This window comes from Podarcis cretensis (assembly GCF_951804945.1).
Source record: "Podarcis cretensis genome assembly, chromosome: 3".
NCBI classification, from domain to species: domain Eukaryota; kingdom Metazoa; phylum Chordata; class Lepidosauria; order Squamata; family Lacertidae; genus Podarcis; species Podarcis cretensis.
Genome location: NC_137172.1, coordinates 35,191,811 through 35,212,575, shown reverse-complemented (window position 1 = coordinate 35,212,575; position 20,765 = coordinate 35,191,811). Strand labels below are relative to the sequence as shown.

The window sequence follows — 20,765 nt, the reverse complement described above, 5'->3', positions numbered from 1 at the left end:
TAACAGTGCAATCCTATGCATGTTTAGCCAGAAGTATGTCTACTGTATTCACTGGAGATTACTCCCTTTCCAGTGTCTTTAGGGTCGTAGCCCACAGAGTCATTTTGATATTGTTGAATAACTCCCAACACTAATCCTGAATGGTTGTAGGAAGTCTCAATGGCAGTGATGCTTTTTTGCTTGCCTGCAAGTCTTGTTCCTGCACAGTGATGGCTGTCAGGAAAAGCTGGCTGTACATTTTAGAATTAATAACTGAAATCAGAATGGTAAAGAAATAGGTCTGCGCTAGGATCCCAGTTCTGAGAATTATTGTGCACATTCCTTGCCAGCTCAGCAGCTAGGCCAAAATGCTCCAACTGATACACACCAATTTTCCCACTACCTTTTAACAGGAGCTGGCTTAGGGCCAAACTAGACAGGACATCAAATGTGTTTTTGCATTTAACGCATTCTTTTAAAAATGAAAATGGTAGGTGAGTTGGGTTAATAATTATTGGGATCACAGCAGGCAAAGAGGAGACTCTTAACCCTTTCTTCCCATGCTGCAACCCTGCCAAAAAATAACTCTTTCGGAGCTGCTATTTGCATTGGTAGGAAAACTTCACCATCTTATCCTTTTGAAAAGCTTGTTGACCTTGTGGTACAAGGATACGCAGGCTTTTCTCTTGGGTTGATGATGAGCCTGTCATGTGGCCTTTAACTGAAGGCATGTTTTACCAGAAAGGGAGTTTTACTGCCATTGCCAGATCAGAAGCAATCTGGTCCATATCAGGAGGCCCTGAAGTCTTTGTCTTAGTAAGTCAGTGGCAGATTTCCTCTGTGTGCTATGCAATCTTTAGTATCTTGTGCATTTCACAAATGGTCCACCTGTTGCCTTCTTTTATCTGCCCAGGTCAAAAAATGCCTCCCTGCGACGCAGCTGGAGCAGCACCACTGCGGCCAGTGCTGAGGGGCCCGTCAAGCTTCACGAAGGCTCCCAGGTCCTCCTGAGCAGCTCCAGTGAGATGGGCATCATTCGCTACATTGGGCCCACAGACTTTGCTCCAGGCATCTGGCTTGGCCTGGAACTCCGAAGTGCCAAAGGCAAGAATGACGGCTCTGTGGGTGACAAGCGGTACTTTACTTGCAAGCCAAATTATGGAGTCTTGGTGCGGCCGAGCCGAGTCACTTACCGAGGGATCAACGGTGCAAAACTTGTGGATGATATCTGCTGAAAGCAAACTCCTCTAGCTCTTGAGATGAGGGCGTAAGAAATAAAGCACACAAGACAATCCTGCCATTGCCTGCATGAAGTTCTGCCTTACCCAAAGTCCTAAAACTGCATTTGTATAACACTTGCACAGCTCTAGCCAGATTGGAGTTGCATTATGACTCTTGAGGAATGAAATCTTAATAGCTTCCCCTACAGAACGGTCCTCACCTGAAAGCTGCTTACATACTAAAAAAACAACTTGGGGTTGAGCAGTCCTGTTATTTGAATAATCTGTTTTTTATCTGGCTCCATGTTGACATGCTTTGCTACTTTACAAATGATGTTTCCATCCCACATTCTAATGAAGCTGTAAAGTGACTTGAGATCGCAGAGCTTGTTAAACAAGCAGCAGGATTTGTCAACCTGCTAAACAGTCTTCACTTTCTTTGGGGAAAAAATAGCAATAAAAAGGGAGGGAAGTGACAGTATTTAGGGGGAAAATGTTGTGAGACAGGTAGCTTATTATCCAGACAGATCCTCCAAGCACAAAGCAACCAGTTGAAAAGAGAAAAAAATGTGCTCCTTCCATGCTACATACAGAAGCATCCTGAATAGAAGAAAGGGAAAAAAGAATAAAGCAGCACAAATATTTTCAGGTAAATAGTAAAAGCACTTTTTGTTACAGTATATAGAGATATACTGTATAATGGACATGCGTGTGTATTTTAAAGGCAGCAGCATGCCAGAAGCACTTTCCAAAAATGCCATTGGAACAAGTATTAATGCACTTTTATTTCTCCTTTCTGAAGAGTTTCCCCACTCAAGTTCTGGAGAAATTATTTTGTTAGTCAAGACTGAAGCCTGTAACACTGCAATGTTTTGCATGCATCAAATGCCCTTCAGCAAAGCTCTCCAGCCAGCAATCAGATTGGTCAACGGGTCATTTTAAGGTGAGGTAGCAATATTGGGTTTAAGATAATGTGTGCATGGATTTGCACCACCTCCTCTAGGAAACGTGCCCACTCATGGGTAGGTGATGAGGGAGCCTTTCTTCCTTCTGATTTTTGACAGTGTTCTTAACCTTGGTTAAAACACCCTAGTTTAGTCTTCTGGGAGGAGAAGCTTGTAGAAAGCCTATGGGAGATTCCATGATTGTTGCAGGTTCAAGTTTCCTCTTCCTCTAGAACCGCCACCTGGTTGACCTGGAACCTTTAGCTTGCCTTAATATGCCAAGCCACTGCTGGCTGAGTTAGGCCATATGGCAGCTGACCATCTCACCCGCAGGCCACCAGTTCCTGGCTCTGGGCAGAACATTTAAGAGAGACCTATATTTCGGTGCTTGAATCCCAAATATCCCATGTGCAATAAGAATTCTGTATCACTGTAGACGCCAACCTTAGGAAAAGCTTGTCACAGTGCTAGGTGTTGAAGCCCTTGCCATTTTTATATAATGTAGTTGCTACATTGTTGCCTAGAAGCATGATGTACCTTGAAATAAAAAAAAAAAACTTTTAAACATGATTATTTTACTGCACTATGCTTCTCTTTAAATAAGTGAGTGATTATAAATTTATAAATTGTATTGTTAAAAAATATATCTTATTTTAATTGTCATGGCATATTTTAACCCTTATTAAATGGATTCAGATAATTTAAAAGCCACAGAAGCCACTAAGTGGCTTCATCCTTGAAAATAAGGGGAAGAATTCAGTGTAGTGTTATGGTAACTGCCTCCCTTGTGCTAACAGCAGTCCTTGCACAGCCTTCCAGTAGTGGGACTCATTAGTTGAATCCTGGCCCAAGGTATCTTGTCAAATTGCACTCAAAAGTAAAACTACATTCTAGCTGTCTATAAAAGTGTATAGATAATATTTTTAAACATTGCTAGAACCATTTCCCCCTGATCTACATTAAGCACGACGAAGCTGCAATATTGCTTTATAGCTAATGGGTATTTTTAAACTAAGGGCAATGGTTGTAAACTGTGATTATAAACTTGTTCTTAATTAAAAGCCATCTGAAAACTGCAGAAATGCATTTGAGGATCCAGATGCACCTTGATGCACTGAATCTTGCCATGTCTGACATCTGTTTCCTTGGGTGTTTAAATGTATTTTTAAATGAGAGTGCTGTTAATGGTCGTTTGGTTTTAACGATGCCTGTTGCTTCTAAGAAAACTGAGCTATCACTGACCGAATATCCTTTTTTTGAATCGCTTTCTTATAATGTTAACTTGCACATTATGCATTTAGGATAGAAAGCAGCAGCTGTAATATAACAAAACAGATGTTTTAAACACCTTTTATGTTTGTAATATATTGATGTACTCTACAGACATGCTGATTTTGAACATAAAAATGTTTTGTGCATTCCCTATGTATTGGTCGGATGGTATCTTTCTTTTGCCCTCCTCTTCCTCTAGGGATTGTGACTTACAAGGTAAACATTGGTACTATTGAAAGAAAAATTCTTGCGCTAATATGAACTGCCTCATTTTTCCTATTTGCTCTTGCAGGTGTGTCTTAAGATCATGTCTGCCCAAACTATCAGCATAAAATCTACATGGCTTCAGTATTAAGAAGGACTGCTTGCAGAATGAGTTCTGCTGTATATTAGAAAGGAAATGAATATACCAGTAGGCCATGCATAGTCACCAAGGGATAAAATGAACTGAATATAGAAAAAGGTAACTACTTTATTAACCCAGTAACCCGGTGCCAGTATAATGTAGGGCTGTTTGTTGACAGGGCCCTCTCAGTGGCAGCTCCCCGTTTGCGGAATGCCATCCCTAGTGAGGTGTGGTCTCCCTCATAATTAACTTTCAGGATGATCTTAAAAACACCCCTGTTCACCCAGGTATTTGATGGGTTAAAGATACTGTTCCTGGCAACCTTGAAATTATTGCCTGTGAAGCTTTGTGGCTTTTTAAATGTTTTTAGATAACAATGTTTTATTTTTGATTGAATTCCTTTACCACTTTGGGGGTTGATGTGCTGGGCTCCTTTATTAGGAAGGGTAGACAGAAATATTAAGAAGAAGAGCTTCTCTGGAGTGAAATCCAACTTACCCTAATGATCAGCCAGGCCTTAAAAGGACATTAGTGGTGCATTTAGAAGAGCTGTACCTCCCCATTTCAATTAATTGTTCTGTAACCTGTATAGGAAATTTGTCACCTCCGCCAGGTAGCCTGGGTAACTTTCATTCTAGTTCAACAAGAACTTTGCATGACTTGGGGAGTCAAAATGGGACTTTATTGTTAATACAGTGGTGCCTCGCAAGACGAAATTAATCCGTTCCGTGAGGCTCTTCGTATAGCGGTTTTTCGTCTTGCGAAGCAAGCCCATTGACAGCTTAGCGGATTAGCGCTATTAGCGGCTTTTAGCGATTAGCTGTTAAGCGGCTTAGCGGCTTAGGAAAAGGGGGGGGGGGGAGGGAAAAAACCCGCAGGAACTCGCAAGACATTTTCGTCTTGCGAAGCAAGCCCATAGGGAAATTTGTTTTGCGAAGCGCCTCCAAAACGGAAAACCCTTTCGTCTAGCGGGTTTTCCGTCTTGCGAGGCGTTCGTCTTGCGGGGCACCACTGTATTGTCATGCTAAATTATCACTTGCATTTTACCCCCTGGCCAAGCTTAGCAGTTCATGTGCTGAATTAAAAGCCTCCTTGGTTTGGTGAGCCATTGTAGAGAGAATACACAGCCAGGCGCATGCTTTCCTTTACAGTCATTTTATTTTGTCTTCATGCCTTTAGCTTCACTACACTTGATTACAATACAAATACAATACAAAATACTTAATGATCATATATTAGCATTTTATCTTGAGAAGGATCCCTGAAACGCATAGGCCCTTGATTTATGAGCAATGTTGCATAAGCTTCTGTACAGATGTGACACACATTCCTAATGACAAAGCCTTGATACAGAAGGAGAGGCTGGGTACAGAAGGTTTAGACATAACTCCGTTGAGACTTCTGTGGGTGAGGTTACGGAGCTGTGAAAGGACATTGAAAAGGTAGTACTTGCTCAAGGTTTAGACGTATCTGGTGGCCTCACCTATATGAGCAGACACATAAAAGGAAAGTCTTGGCATACAGCTGCCGTACCTAGTCATGCACTGAAAAATGACTGGGAAATGCTCCACCAAAACCACTTCATTTTGAACTTCTGCATCCTTATGGGGAAAGGAAACAAGTGTGAGGGACGTTCGGTGGTGCTGCACTCCTATGCTCACTTGGAGGCAAGCCCCACAAAAGCTGAGCTGGGGGATGCTTTTGAGTCCTCCTGCACTGGATTGGGTGAGAAAATGCACTCATTGGCTACTCAAATCAACAGTATTTTGCACTTGAGCATATGGGACTCTTCCCACATGCCTAATGTCACACGAAGCAGAGTCAATTCTTAGATGAGAGTTGTCCTAAAACCTCTCAGAGAAAATAATTTTCTGACAGGTTTGTGGAGAGTTGTCTTTTGCCAGACTCCCCTAAACCATGACACTTGAAGGAAGTAATGGGCTATCTTCCAGTCCTTCTCTTAGGGTTAGGGAATGAACCAAACCAAACCTTTTCCTTGCATACCCTTTGATACCTTCTGGGCCAATTCTACCCCCCTGCCCCAATTGCTTTAGGATAAATGACCTTCCTACATTTAGTGCCCACAAATAGGGTAAATAACTTTGGGAGGCTGTTTTTGCTCATAGTTTTCTTGTATCAAAAGCTCCATTGTGTCTCCTGGCTAATCTCTGGTGCTATAAAAGGCCAAACGCAGACACTGAAGTGAACGTTGCACTGGAATTCCTGAAAGCCTGTGATTTTGCTCTCCTGTATAGTCTCTATTAAGATTTTAATGCTGTAGAATCAATGTGAGTCTCTGATGAGGTACTGGGAAATAAAAATACATTTGGAAAGCAGTGATGGTGCTCCAGCTGTTTCATACTCCTTGCTGCCTAACTCATGATAAAGTCATGGAAACGGCTTCTGCCTAGGTGGTGTCGTTAAAGGAGCAAAGCCTGCCTCTGCCAGTGTTTCCATTTATTTCTGGTGATACGGAAACCTCTGTCTGTGCCTCAGCTAACAAAGCATATGTGTTGATAAGCTTTATCTCACCAAGTATAAATACTACGAGCTGTTTTACAGTATTGTGACTGAAATCCTTTATTGCACACCTCCGCTGGGTGTGTAACAGGATTTAGTTTCATTTCCCTAATGAAAGACCCTGGATAAGTAGTTCTGCTGCTGAGAGTTGTGACATGCTACAAATGTGGCGTAGAACCTTCACAAACAAGTAATGGTATAAAACACAGCTCATTCTATACTTCTGAGGTTGCCATTCATATTTCTCTACTTTGGGTGGTGGTGATGGGGGGGGGAGGCCTGTTTTTAAGGAAGTTTTTCATGAGCTTTCTCCCACAACTGCAACACAAAAGGATGCTGTGCTGGAGAAGCTCCTGGCTAGTGCTTTTTCTCCCAGGAGTGGGTTGGACTGTGAGGCTCTTCAGTGTGCCTTGATGTTAATCACGCCCATGAACCAGCCAATCTGCAGTGGATTGTAATAACAGCACAGGAACGTGGCGGTCATCTGAGACAGTATAACATGCTCCCTGCTGTGAGCAAGTGGGACTTTCAAGCACAGCATCCACCAAACTATAATGAACTGAACACTGCCTCTGATTCGGTGAGTAGGCACACTTTTTTCAAATGAAGCATTTTTTATAGCTGCCTTATGAACTCAAGAAAAAAAATATAAATACCTTCAGTGGCTGTGATGGCTGGAAGTAGGCCCAGTACTTTTATCTGTTTGAGCTGCACTTCAAAGTTCTTGGTGGTTGTCCCGTGATGGGAGCAAGACACATTACTGTACAATGGGGATCCATGATTAGATTTGTCCAACTGTAATTTGCAGCTAAGGATTCAAGGCCATTCCCCATTGATTTACTGCTCCTCCAGAAAACAAGTATCTGTGGAAAGTGGATCTCTTTTCTTTATCACTCAGGAAGGTCAGATTTCTTCATTTATACATCAATTCCAATTGAATCGATGAGCCTTATGCAGTGCAATCGTGCACAGGATTGCGCCTGCATTTATTTAGTAGCTATAAGTTCTTGAGCTACGCAAGAGACACAAACCAATCTTCCTCTTCCTTTGCTCTGCTCATGGAAATGAATGTGGGTGCTAGGTTTGTATGCCCATATATACAGCTTCCATGGGGGTGATCCATTGCCTCAAAGTGTCAGTGGGGAAACAAGGATTATTAGTGGTCAACATGAAACTGCAATAGTGGTGTGGTCTCCTAATTTGTAGCACCATGGTTATGCAATAGAATCACAGGCATTACCATCTCCACTACTGCTTTTCTTTCTGCTGCCTGTGCTCATGCAAGAGCAATTCTGGGCCCCAGTTCATTGCAGGATATTTTGACAGATTGTTTCAGTTCCGATAGTATGATAAGATAAGCTGTGAAATATGCTGGATTGATGGTATGTTTGAGTCTGAGAATGCACTGAAGTTGGCAAGTAATTTTTACATCATATGCTCAAGTCCTGATTTTTCTGTGTGTGGATATTGACTCTTGTCAAAACAATGACTTAGAGAGCTGGCTACTGTGGTTGTTCTAAAACGTTTGTTAAAACACACTTTCTTTGGCGCATCTCCTACAGTGCCATGTTCGGCGCTGCAATTGTAATACTAAATAAAATCATATCCTTATTCACTGGGGAAAAACGGGAGTCAGCACACACCACGGCAATCAACTACTTTCTGTTTGTCTAAACTCTGCCCCATAGTATTAACTGAAGCATAATAGCAGTGATTTTATTGTTGAACAACCTGACTCTTACCACCTCAATAATCTTATTCTCTAGCATGTGGCATAACCAACTACAACACGAAGGATTAAGTATTAGTTGCAACTATTTGACCCTTGGTGTCCCACAACCACAACAGAGAAAAGGGGGAGAGGGCATCACCTTTTCAATCAAACTAAATCGCTGACTTTCACCATGTTCCTTAAATTCCTTCAATTTCCATCTTGTAGACCAAAGGCGTGAAAGCAAATGTGTTTCTGCTACCCTTAAGAGTACCACAATGGTTGTGCATGCTTGTGCAAGGGCCATGCTGCAGCTGAGTTGCTGTTTGGGTACGTGCCCCCTGGGAGTCCACGTTTTATCTGATTTTGGATTTTGGTGGGAGTGCAACATTTCCCCATCCTCTCCTCAAATCTCTGGCAGCAAGAGGGATTTCCCTGACGCTGCATCTGGCAGTACAGGGAAATCCCTGGACATTAAACTCTCTGATAGTGAGTCTCGAAACGGCACATAAACAACAGAGAAGGAAGCAGCGCACAGGGAAGGGCACAGAGAACAACCATGCAGATGACTTTATGCAACTGAGAGCGGGGCCTTGCAGATAATACTGTTGTCCTTGGGTGTTTTGAGTGTGTGTGTAAGGGGTGCGCGCGCTCTGACAAACGGAAGCTTCTTGCAGGTTTGAAAAGCAGAGCTTCCAAGGGTGGCACTTCAGAGCGCATTGGCACATTACAGAAGGGCATCTCGTTCTGCGCTCGTGCTTGTTTGGGTGATGCCGATGTTTGCACCAAGGCTTACGAGTCCCACAGGAAGAGAGTCAAAAGGATGGGATGTTTTCCGGGGGCCCTGGTGGGGGGAGTTGGCCTTGTTCCTAAGGGGAGGGCCCTCGCAGCTGCTGGCACAAGGGTGGGGCCGAAGTTTCCAAGGGCAAGCCCTGCTGTTGGTATCCATAGTTAACATTTCCACAAGGGAAATGGCGGAGCCTGAACAGAGGCACTTCCTTAACACTGGCTGTCAGCGAAGATGGTTCTAGAAGAAGGGAGGAGCTTGGCAGCCTTCCAGTCACAATGCTGGGCCCCAAAGTACAGTTCCCTTCATGCCCCGGACCTTCCCTCTCAGTTGCCTCTTTCTCCGCCTGTGAAGTGTTTTTGACAATGGGCTTCTCTGAAAACCAGGAGCCGTAGGTCGGGTTCCAGAGGTTGGTAGGCTTGTTTCTGGACCCTCGGCCTTTGTGGAGCTCAGTGGCCGGATTGGACTGAGTGTACGCCATGTTGACATGTCCCCCTTCCAGGGGGGCCTGTGTAGTAGCGCAGACTGATGGATCGACACTGGCTGCTTTCACCAGTGCCTTCCCTGTAGCGATGGCTAAGGCCAAGGATGGTGGTGAAGGCAGGAGCTGCTCAACACCTTTTTTCTCTTTCTGCGGCAAGACTAGCAACGGAGGGATTGCTTCGGGGTCTTCAGGGCGCACGGGGACCTTTTCTTCCTCCTCAATGCAGGGGCCATATTCCACTGGCAGAACTGTGTTGATCACATCAGGATCCTACAGTAAAAAAACAAGGGATTCAAAACATGCTGCTGCTTGCTTTAACTGCTTGACGCTACAGAGTGCTGCTGGAGTAATCTACCATTGCTTCGTGAAAAGATTTTCTCTCTCTACTAATGGAAGCATGCCCAATCACCCAATAAAATTGACTTTCAGGACAGCTATGAGGAACAACTACTTCCACACAGCGTGCAATTAATTAATGGACTTCACTGCCAGAAAGCAATTGGACAAATCTACAGAGGGCAAGTGCATCTATATACCTGTTAGGCCAGGTAACCTCCATACTTGGGTAGAGATGGTTGAATCGGTCAGTTTTGGTTTCTCTTAATTTCTCATTTTTCCAATCTTAAGTTCAGCTTGCCACATTTTCAGATCAGTTTGCAGTTTTCTTAAAACCCTCATGAAATTTCACCAGCATTTCACACTCTTTGGGGCAGGAGTCAGCTATTGAGTCCTGTCAACAGCAGCCTTGTGTCTGCTTCCTCCCCCTTTCTTCCTCCCCTGTGCCTCCATGCCTCCCAAAAGGGGCTCTGGGGAGGTTGGGAGAACCCCCAGAATAGCGTACAGGGTGAGGAAAAGGGAGGAAAGCAATCGGAAATGTTTTCCATGACAAAATGCTTCTAACAGCAAGCCATTGAATTCCACCCTTGTATGCAATCTTGCCTACATGTTTTTGCAAAGCAATTTCCCCTAAAAAAACTATGCACTAAAAAACCCAAGAATATATGCATTTTTACTGACATTTTATCCCAGCATATAGATCTTGATGCACATTACTTACCTGGAGAACTACATTACAAAATTCAGAGAAGTGCACATTTAAAAGGGTATATGTGTTTCAGTTCTCATTGTTTGGGAAACTGTGAATTAGGTACGTTCACCTTTAAATGTGGACTGAATTGAATCTCAGTGGCTCTAGTTGCTAGAGGGCCGGTGCAGGCGGGGGCAATTGCCTCCGTGCTCTGCTTGTGGTTTCCCATAGGCATCTGGTTAGCCACTGTGGAAAAGAGGTAGCTGGACTAGGTGGACTCATGACCTGATCCAGCAAGCCTCTTTGAATGGTCTTATAACAAACCTACTATTGAATAATATCTGTTATTATGCAGCAGAGCACTTAAATGTCTTGCAGATCTGGTGCAAAATGATGACCTCATTCAGACATGTTAGGGTGGGGCAGAATATAAATTTCTTGAGAGCAAAATTATTTTTTGCTCCCAGTAGCAGTGGACAAAGATAAGGAGCTGCTATCAGCTCATACTTGGATGGAAACATCTTACAATTCAACAATTCTGGCATTATTGCATTGATTGCTTTTCTGTTGGCCACTTTGACTGTCGTTTAGGGAAGAAAAGTGGGTTATAAATATTAAATGAGTGGAAAATTTCTTCATGTATCTGATTCTGGGATGTATTTCTTCAATGCAGGGTATTCTAAAGAAGTGTGGATTTACTGGACAGCACTAATGGCCAAGAGATTGGTTTTGAAAGCACTGAAGGCTCTGCTGCCCCTGGATTTGCTGCAATAAATCACAGAGCAGTGTCAGCTGGATGTGTGTAGAAAGGATAGATTAGAAGGACAGGAACAGCACCAGCAGTGAGGATCATGGGGCACTTGCTACTACCACAACAATGCAGCAGGTGCACAGTTTATTTGGCCACCTGCTGTTGCTGTTGCTCCTTCTCCTTGCTGTTGCTGCCTATTCAGCTACCCTATAAGGGACGCAGGTGGCGCTGTGGGTTAAAGCCTCAGCGCCTAGGACTTGCTGATCGAAAGGTCGGCGGTTCGAATCCCTGCGGCGGGGTGCGCTCCTGCTGCTCGGTCCCAGCGCCTGCCAACCTAGTAGTTCGAAAGCACCTCCGGGTGCAAGTAGATAAATAGGGACCGCTTACCAGCGGGAAGGTAAACGGCATTTCCGTGTGCGGCTCTGGCTCGCCAGAGCAGCGATGTCACGCTGGCCACGTGACCCGGAAGTGTCTCCGGACAGCGCTGGCCCCTGGCCTCTTGAGTGAGATGGGCGCACAACCCCAGAGTCTGTCAAGACTGGCCCGTATGGGCAGGGGTACCTTTACCTTTACCTATAAGCATGCAGACAGTAACCAGAATGAGAAGGCAGAAGAACACAGCCTCTTCCCCTTGCCTTCCTTGCACTCTCTTCTTCTGGATGATCATGTGGATTGGACCCAGAAGAAGAGGGCAAGCAAATGGGCACTGTAGATAGTGACAAAAAGGAGATGCTGTCCCACCGGTTTGGTCTTTGGACCTGCTGGCACGTGGCTTTCCTCTTCCTTTCCCTCTAGTGGGGAAAGAGAGCAAGCAGATGAGCCTGGAGCAGCTAATGCGTGGTTTCTTGTTGCCATGCACTTTGCACAGAGTAGAGCAAGATCCCCCGAGAGCAACGGGACTTGAGATCATTCCACCACTCTCAAGGGAATTGGACGGGGGAGAGCAAGGACGTGTCACCAAGTCCCATGTGCCAGCCAAGCCAGGCCTTGGGTGCCTGGAAGACTCAAAAGGAAATAAAAAAATTATTATCCGAGCCCTCAGGCTCCTTGTAGCAAGGACTGCAGCTTTTGAAATGGATTCATGATCTGATCCAATTCAGAATCTACCTGGATCAAATCATGTGAGGAGTCTGCTTTGCAGTCCCACCTATGGATCCACACACCCACACCCATCCCTAAACACCATCACACCCTGCGTCAAGGCAAGTTCTGAAAGGAACACAGGCTTGTTTTCTGGCTGGGCACTTCGTATTTGATCCATAATGGCTCCCAGATATGGCTTGCATTGCAACTGAATTCACTTCTTCAGGTGGTCTGGGGAAGGGGTTGGGCAAGAGTCAGAGACATTGGCACCAGGTTGTGCTCTGGTTGTCTTAGTTCACCCATTGTTTCTTTTCCATGTGCCCCTTCCGGTATTTCTTAGAAGAAACAGCATAAAATAATTGCCCTGAGAAGTTATAGATACCTGAGTGCAGTATTCAATCCTCTCCAATATTATGGCAAAGTTTGGCCGGTCTTCGGGCTGGTGTTGCCAGCATTGTGTCATTATTCGATACCTGCAGTGGGAGCAGAAGACCAAATGGTGAATGGCAGGAGAGTGGGTTAGGACAGTCTTATTTATTATACAGAATCAAACCGACTGGTCTAGTAGCTCAGTATTCTCGACACTGACTGGCAGCAGCTCTTCAGGGTTTCAAGCAACAGTCCTTTCTGTAGATGGCGGGGCTTGAATCTGCAAGCCCTCTCATGCAAGAAATGCACTCAGCCACTGAGCGATGACCCTTCCCAGGCTAAGGGACTGAGGCAAACAAGACTAAGCTGCTATAGGACACTCCTGGCCATAGAGGACACTATTGTGAGTTAGCATTTGGATAGGCATTGCTAAACATAGAATGTCTGAAGCTGGTGTTTTCTCAGTGATTATTTTATCCCACTATCAAATCAAAAGTAACATTGGGGGAGGGGGCTTAGTTCATAAATGGAACTCTGATTGTGTCCCTGGGATTAACATAGGTGAAATTTGGCTAAACTTAGTTCAAATGAGCTACACAAAAAATGAGCTAAAAGTGCTTGAAATGGAGCAGGTTACCTATTAGCTTGTTACTCAAATAATGCCCACCTACGTAAGGGGGAACACTGCAGGGTCCTTGATTCATTTCCTGGAAGCATGAGGACACACATTGTTATGTGAATTAAATTTAATTTGAGGCCCTTAGGCCATTTGTAAGAGAAGCGAAGGTGAAGACTCCTGAATTTTTACAAGAGGATGAGGACTCTGAACACGACATCAGCTGGAAGTCAGTACCCACCAAAATGGCAGTGACTGCAAAGTTAAACCATTACAGCTAATGAAAGAATTTATCCTACAGATAAACAGTGAAGCAAATTTTTATGAGGCTAATGGCACCATCCATGATAAAGAGGGACATATCAGAGGCTTGGGGGGACTTCAGGGTTTGCAGAACTCTCCCACTCTCCAAAGCAATCATCAGGGGGAAAACCTGAGAAGCATGGTCTGTGGTTATAGAATGCTGGGGGTTTGTTGTGGGTTGTGGTGTGCAAGATGGAATACAGGGATGGGGGGTGGCGGGATGCAATGGAATGGCACATCCTGGAAAACAACTTGGCTGGCTGGAACTCTGAATATGCTGCTCTACAGCATTTCGTTGGAGGTTCCAGTCGTTATAGCAGATTGGTGAAATATATGATACTGGAAAACAATCTTTGCAGAGTAAACATGATGAGAAGAGATGACAAGCTGAACCCATGAAGTAAGCAGATCCTTAAAAGTTTCCTACACAGGGCCGGGGCAGTTTTTGGGTGGATCCATCCTTCCTCCACTTGTTACGAACTCCAAGACCTCCTGGTTACTTTTGCTGGGATAGGGCATATATCCGAGAGAGAATATTTCCCACAGCAACACTCCAAATGACCTGGACACAAAAGAGAAAGAAATACGGTCACAGATAGATACACTGAAAACTACGCAGATATACTTGGATTGGGGCCAGTACTGGCAAAAAGCCTGTCATGTGGTACATCCATTAACGACTGATTTTGTTGACTATGAAATCCTTCTGCAGCATCAGAGTTGTTATGCTGTCTCTTCTTTCCATGTAGTATCAGAAGTCTCAGGTCACATGAGAAGAGTTTGTAACACATCGTGATTACTGTCTAAGTGCTTCAATTCCTGGGAAGGGCAATGCTGGCATTGGAAAGGAGTCGTGATATGGTGTCCTTCCATATGACTTCTGATACTACTTAGCACTGCAGGAAAGAGCCAACCTGCAGAACCCACATGGTTAAATGTAATGTTGGAAGGATCCTTGTGTTTTTGAAGAAAGGACATAGGTTGCTGCAGAAGAAACGTGGTTGCTACAGTACATTTAACCAACTGGCAGCAGGAGGCTTGAAAGATGGGTGGAAAATATGGAGCAGGCTTACCAGGTATCCGTTTTGGACGTAAATATCCCTTCCATGAAGGCCTCGGGGGGCATCCACTTGACAGGGAGCATTGCACACCCTCCTTTTCTGTAGTAACTGGCTCTGTTGAGAAAGTGGGGGGAATTTAGAAGATGAAATCAGACATGAATGCACAATCATGTGACCATGGAGGCTGATCCTCATTGTTCTGGAATTGACTGACAGGGTGAACTTATATGCCACTTCTCCACAATGAGCAATGCTCAAAGTGGCTTACAGCAAACATTTAAAACATCTAAACATATGAATTACACAGCATGGCAGTAAATTAAAAAATGACCAGCATCCAACAATTTAACAAACACAATTAATTCAATATTTACCAAAAAAATCTCAACAATCTAGGTTTAAATACAAAGCACAAAACTAGAGTTAACTGACATTAAAGTTTCTGATACTGGTTCTTCCTGCACTCCAAGAAGAAGAAGAAGAGGAGTTTGGATTTGATATCCCACTTTATCACTACCCTAAGGAGTCTCAAAGCAGCTAACATTCTCCTTTCCCTTCCTCCCCCACAACAAACACTCTGTGAGGTGAGTGGGGCTGAGAGACTTCAGAGAAGTGTGACTGGCCCAAGGTCACCCAGCTGCTGCATGTGGAGGAGCAGAGACGCGAACCCGGTTCCCCAGATTACGCGTCCACCGCTCTTAACCACTACACCACACTGGCCTGGCTTAAATACAGTTCAGAGGGCAGGAATTTTCTCACCAGGCTAAATGACATACAGTTGGCTCCCATATCCTTTCTCCAGAGGAGGCTGGCAACAGCAAAAGGCAGTGATGGTCAGTCTCTATTCCAGCCTCCTGGAAGCACCAAGTGCTGATGCAGGGATGTTTGGGGTAATGTGATCCCGCAAGTAAACTGGTTCCCACCCCGTTGGCTGTTTTTAAAAAGGCAGTGCTCCCCCCCCCCAAAAAAAAATGTTTAGAGGTACTCTCATTTTCCTACTCATATTGAAATACTGCGCCTCAATGAGGCCAAGCTTAGATTCACAAAACGTTTAGTGATATGCATACCCCTGTGTCCCCCCAGAAAAAAATCACTGTATAAAGGTATGAAATGTTCAAACCTTATGCCACATTTTTACTATAGCGAAAAATGTTCTTAAACAGCTAAGTTAAGTAAAAGGCCAAAGGGTAGGTCATCTGTCAAAACTGTTGAGTGGCCCTTCATTGCGTCATGTGATGAAGCAGTTCTCCAGCCTGACATTAGAGGGCACTGTGAGTGTTGATTTTCAGATGAGATGTAAGCAGATATCCACACACACAGTCATTAAAGTCTTCCTGGCACTTTCTGTAACTGCAGAATCATTAATCCCAACCGCCCTGGATAAATTCCAGGTTGGGTAATTACATTTTCCTGACCTTTCCCCCTCTTTTATATGCTGTAAACTAGAGAGATTTACTAATGACGCTGACATAGAGACTGAAAGTGACAGGGTCAACACCAAGGAGTATAAAGCAGAACACAAGAGTGGAGGGGGAAAGAGGGAGAAATGGGAGCGTGGCTGAGGATGCATTCACAACAGAATGCAGGATGATGGACTCTGAACGTGAATGGCGGAAGTTGGGGTTAGTCCCCAGTGTCACAGCAAATGCTAATACTGTCTGCAAGTTAGGATCTGGAAACATTACAAGTCCCCTGACCAGGGCAAAAATATAAGATCCTGCAAAGAAGTTTAGCCAGATAAACCTACCTTTTTTATGGAGTAGGCTTCCACTCAATGGGGCTAATAATAAACTGCGTTCTCTTACCTGTATATGTCCCGGGCCATCCCAAAATCTCCAATTTTAGCTATTCTTCCAGGGCCTTTACATGTAAGGAGGCAATTTCGAGCAGCGATGTCTCTAAGAAACAAAATGGAAAGGAGAATAAGCATGTGAAACTGCCCTTGGAGGAGCAACAGCTCAACTCATTGGAAAAACTAAGGACAAAACTAATTGACTATTGAACATTTTCATTCTTCTTATTTTTTTTGGAGAAAACCAGTACGGGAGACTCAGCAGCACAAGATTTAAAGCTCCACAAATCACTCCAGTTGATGAATTTAAGAGTCAGTGGGGCTAGCTTTAAAGCACACACCCACCCACCCACATACACACCCACCAGTAGTGCATCATCATCATTAATTTATTACTTCTACCCCGCCCATCTGGCCAAGCTTCCTCAGCCACTCTGGGCAGCTTTCAACAGAACATTACAAACAGAATAAGACTTCTAACATTAAAAACTTCCCTAAACAGGGCTGCCTTCAGATGTCTTGTAAAAGTCAGATAGTAGTTTATTTCCTTGACATCTGATGGGAGGGCGTTCCACAGGGCAGGCACCACTACCAAGAAGGCCCTCTTCCTGGTTCCCTGAGACCTCACTTCTCACAGTAAGGGAACCGCCAGAAGGCCCTCAGCACTAAGACCCTGGTCTTAATGGTCTGGTGGGGGACAGACAGCCATCTTTAGACAACCATGTATATTGCTCCTTTTGTGAAGCACGCAACTAACATTTCTCATCTCTCCCTCTCTCTCCTCCCCACCATCAGAGGCATCCCTCTGCTCACTTCTGCTGGCTCAGCCACCGCCACTCCACCACTTCAGACCTTCTGCCTGCTTGTGGTACCTCTGCCAGCAGAGCCTGATGGATACCACTGACTGAGGCATCCCAAGGGTCGGGAGGGGCTGACCCAGCCCAGGGTCTGCTGCATCCCAAGCCAGCATTGGCCAGCACTGGGTCTGATCCAGGCCCGATTGCCACACAAGCCTGAAGCTAACACAGGGATTGGGCACCCAATCTGCCTGCCCCCCTCCCACCTTCTGCCATGCAAGTGGCCAGGCTGTGGATGCGGTGGTAGCTCCACTGCTTTGCAAAGCCTGGTGCTGTCAGTGGCAAGTCTGAAGTCTAACTTGGGAGGAGGCATTGTTTTGTATGCAGAGAAGGACAATGTATTTTTAAAACGAACACCTGTAACCATGCCCTTGCTTGGCCAGCTTATGTTCCCTGATTCTGTTTTAAAAAGAGGATGCTGTGCCAATCAGCATCAGCCCTAGTGACCCACAATGTCCCCATATTAGCTAGGTCTGATGCTGGGCCTGTCTGATACCACCTCCATTGTCTGCTGCTCTCTGTGGGGGCATTTGGTCGACCCCTTGGAACTGGACCTGCACCACTTTGACTTTAGCTGCATCACTGACCCCAGAAGCTGAAGTAGAAGGTATGTCTTTAACTTTTCTTCTCCACCAACTGGTTTAAACACACACACACACACACACACACACACACAGCCCACCTTGGCTGGGCTCTACCCTCCCACCTTGGTTGAACAGCGAGATAAGGGCTACAGTTATTCAAACAGTCCTGGAAATGCCATATATGAAAATACTTTCAAAACCTTGTTATGCCGCAGCGAAAATATAATACCTAATTTGCTCCTCAAACTTCCCTTTTTTATATATATAAAAAATGTTCTGAACCTCTAGGGGGCAGTAGTGCACAACCATCCTCGCCCGTTTCCTGCTCCTATTCTCCCGTTAGTCCTTTTGCAAGTTAAGTCAGTCACACAGGGCGTTTGGAAGTGGTCCCTCAGCAACAAATGCTTCTGCTACTTACCTGTGAATGAAGTGATTTTCTTCCAGATATTGACAGCCGCAAGCAATGTCGCGAGCCACATGTAGCAAGTCCAGCATGCCTAGAGAAGAGGGGTGGCTCTAAAGAAATAATGCAAAGTATGACGCTTCAGAGGATTATCTTCAAAACCTGATAACTTTAAGCAAAGAGCTGCGTGGCTACAATAATATGTGCTGAATTGTTTCCTAATCCTTTTGGAAACTCCAGTTTGCATTTATTTTAAAGGCATACATTGAAGCTCGCATTGTTGCAAACATAGTGCTGCTTTTTCAATAGTTGGAGCACGATCACAGTGCCCTCAGCACCTCCACAGACCATCCTCTTGTGTCCTGGGCGCCCATTTAAACCTTTTCTCCACCATCCCTCACCATTTGCAACCTGCATGAAAAGCATTTTTAAAGAGGGAAATTATCCTAATTGAGACAATTCATATCAAATGTACTAATAATGGCACTATGCTGGAACTAAGCATGAAAGTGAATGAGGGCTGCTATTCTCCGATTCTGCTTGTGGGCGGGCATCTTACAGGCATCTGTTTGGCCTTTGTATGAACAGGATGTTGGACTAGATGTAAGGATGTCAGAGAATTCTGACAAAAAGTTTCACGCGTTTGTCTATGGCCAGGAACAGAAATCAGTCAAGTGAATACGATCAGGATTCAATCACATTGTTTGTGCTTAAATCAGCAAACATGACTTTTCATCACTGTTTTGATGTTTCCTTTACATTGAAATGAATGTAAGTTGCATAAAGTATGTAGAATAGTGGGCAGCAAGTATTGGGTGGAAACCAAATTGCAGTGGAACAGAAACAGCACTGATTGTGGTGAATACAGGCCAGAACAGAAACTGCTGTCCAACTAAGATGGGCTTCTGGCCTCTTCCAGCAGGACGTTTCTTGTTTTCTAAGTTGGTGAGAGGGAGATTTGAAGTGCATATTGTCTTCTAATCTGCGTTTATGTCCAGGGGAGAGGGACCGCACTGATTACAGCGAAAATCAGGTAAGACAGGCTTCCGAGAACCTAATCCCAATCTAGTGCAGCAGCAGAGATATATTGTATAGGCACTTCTGTAAGAAGTCAGAAAGCTTTGTGCCAAACATTGGCTTTCCCTTCCAGAGTGCTTGAGAGGGAAATTCTATAGCTGAAAGTTGTAACAATCCCCAGCTTCGTCCAACTAATGATACCCAAGAAAAGCAAAATACGAACAGATGTGACACAACACTCCTGTCATTGTTGTTGTTGTTGTTTAGTCGTTTAGTCGTGTCTGACTCTTCGTGACCCCATGGACCAGAGAACGCCACGCACTCCTGTCCTCCACTGCCCCCCGCAGCTTGGTCAGACTCATGCTGGTAACCTCGAAAACACTATCCAACCATCTCATCCTCTGTCGCCCCCTTCTCCTTGTGCCCTCCATCTTTCCCAACATCAGGGTCTTCTCCAGGGAGTCTTCTCTTCTCATGAGGTGGCCAAAGTACTGGAGCCTCAGCTTCACAATCTGTCCTTCCAGTGAGCACTCAGGGCTGATTTCCTTCAGAATGGAGAGGTTTGATCTTCTTGCAGTCCATGGGACTCTCAAGAGTCTCCTCCAGCACCATAATTCAAAAGCATCAATTCTTCGGCGATCAGCCTTCTTTATGGTCCAGCTCTCACTTCCATACATCACTACTGGGAAAACCATAGCTTTAACTATACGGACCTTTGTTGGCAAGGTGATGTCTCTACTTCTCAAGATGCTGTCTAGGCCTGTCATTGCCCTTCTCCCAAGAAGCAGGCGTCTTTTAATTTCGTGGCTGCTGTCACCATCTGCAGTGATCATGGAGCCCAAGAAAGTAAAATCTCTCACTGCCTCCATTTCTTCCCCTTCTATTTGCCAGGAGGTGATGGGACCAGTAGCCATGATCTTCGTTTTTTTGATGTTGAGCTTCAGACCATTTTTTGATGTTGAGCTTCAGACTCCTGTCATAAGCACCATCTTTTGCTCTTCTTCCTTACCTGCCCTACTCTTTGAGTATGTAAGATTGGAGAGAGCAGAATCCATGGACCTGTGTAAATCTTTGTTCTGTCCCTTTGTGGATCTCTGTGCAATCTTGGTACAACAGACCCAGGTGATGACATTAGAATTGCCCTTGCCAGGTAGGCAAGGCTACTGCTAAGTTTTATATAAAACTCTTAGTTGAAGAAGAAAAGCGCCTCTGCTGCCTTTTATTTGGTCTCCGCTAAAGTAGAGGCTCTTCTTTTGCCAAGGGCAATTTAACAGGGTAATTTGTTTGAGACATGAAGCATTTGGGCCCATTTTGTACAGAGATGCAGAGCACTGGGGTAGCCTTGAAATGCCAAGGAAATTCACTTTGCAGCTCCTTGCCACTCTTGCTCCCCAGATGAAGGGATGATGCAGCCAGCTGGAAACTGTGTGGTTGTGGCTCGGAGGGAGGGAAGGGCTGGGAGCATTAAAGCGACGCATCCCCTTGTTAGGTCAAACCTTCCGAAAGGTGACCGCAAAACAAACTGACTCCATTGTTCAGCATAATCACTGCTTTGAGCAACATGCTGCAGGACACAAAGAAGGGAAATTACTGCTTATCTACCAAAAACCTCTCCTGATTGCTTTTCTATGTGAAAAAC

General features: G+C 44.7%; 2 protein-coding genes across 5 annotated transcripts in view; one reads left to right on the top strand and one right to left on the bottom strand.

Moving 5' to 3' along the window:
- Positions 1-3,568, top strand: part of CLIP4 (CAP-Gly domain containing linker protein family member 4) — a 38,361-nt gene extending 34,793 nt beyond the window's left edge. Inside the window, exons 16-17 of one of the 2 annotated variants that reach the window (XR_013836868.1) lie at positions 893-1,848; positions 2,002-3,568. Coding sequence is in view for 1 of the 2 variants with exons in the window: in XM_079969248.1 (XP_079825374.1) it covers positions 893-1,214 (322 nt within the window). In the remaining variant the exon portion in view is untranslated. Of the gene's footprint in view, positions 1-892 lie in introns of both variants that reach the window. The other variant, XM_079969248.1, reaches the window with a different exon arrangement.
- A 1,332-nt stretch (positions 3,569-4,900) lies between these two features.
- ALK (ALK receptor tyrosine kinase) overlaps positions 4,901-20,765 on the bottom strand; it is a 626,252-nt gene continuing 610,387 nt past the window's right edge. For all 3 annotated transcript variants that reach the window (XM_079969155.1, XM_079969156.1, XM_079969157.1), the window contains 6 exons: positions 18,125-18,222; positions 16,279-16,371; positions 14,486-14,587; positions 13,840-13,974; positions 12,507-12,597; positions 4,901-9,533 (listed from right to left, as the gene is read on the bottom strand). In XM_079969155.1, coding sequence (XP_079825281.1) covers positions 8,862-9,533; positions 12,507-12,597; positions 13,840-13,974; positions 14,486-14,587; positions 16,279-16,371; positions 18,125-18,222 — 1,191 coding nt within the window. In that variant the 3' untranslated portion in view covers positions 4,901-8,861. The remainder of the gene's footprint in view (positions 9,534-12,506; positions 12,598-13,839; positions 13,975-14,485; positions 14,588-16,278; positions 16,372-18,124; positions 18,223-20,765) is intronic.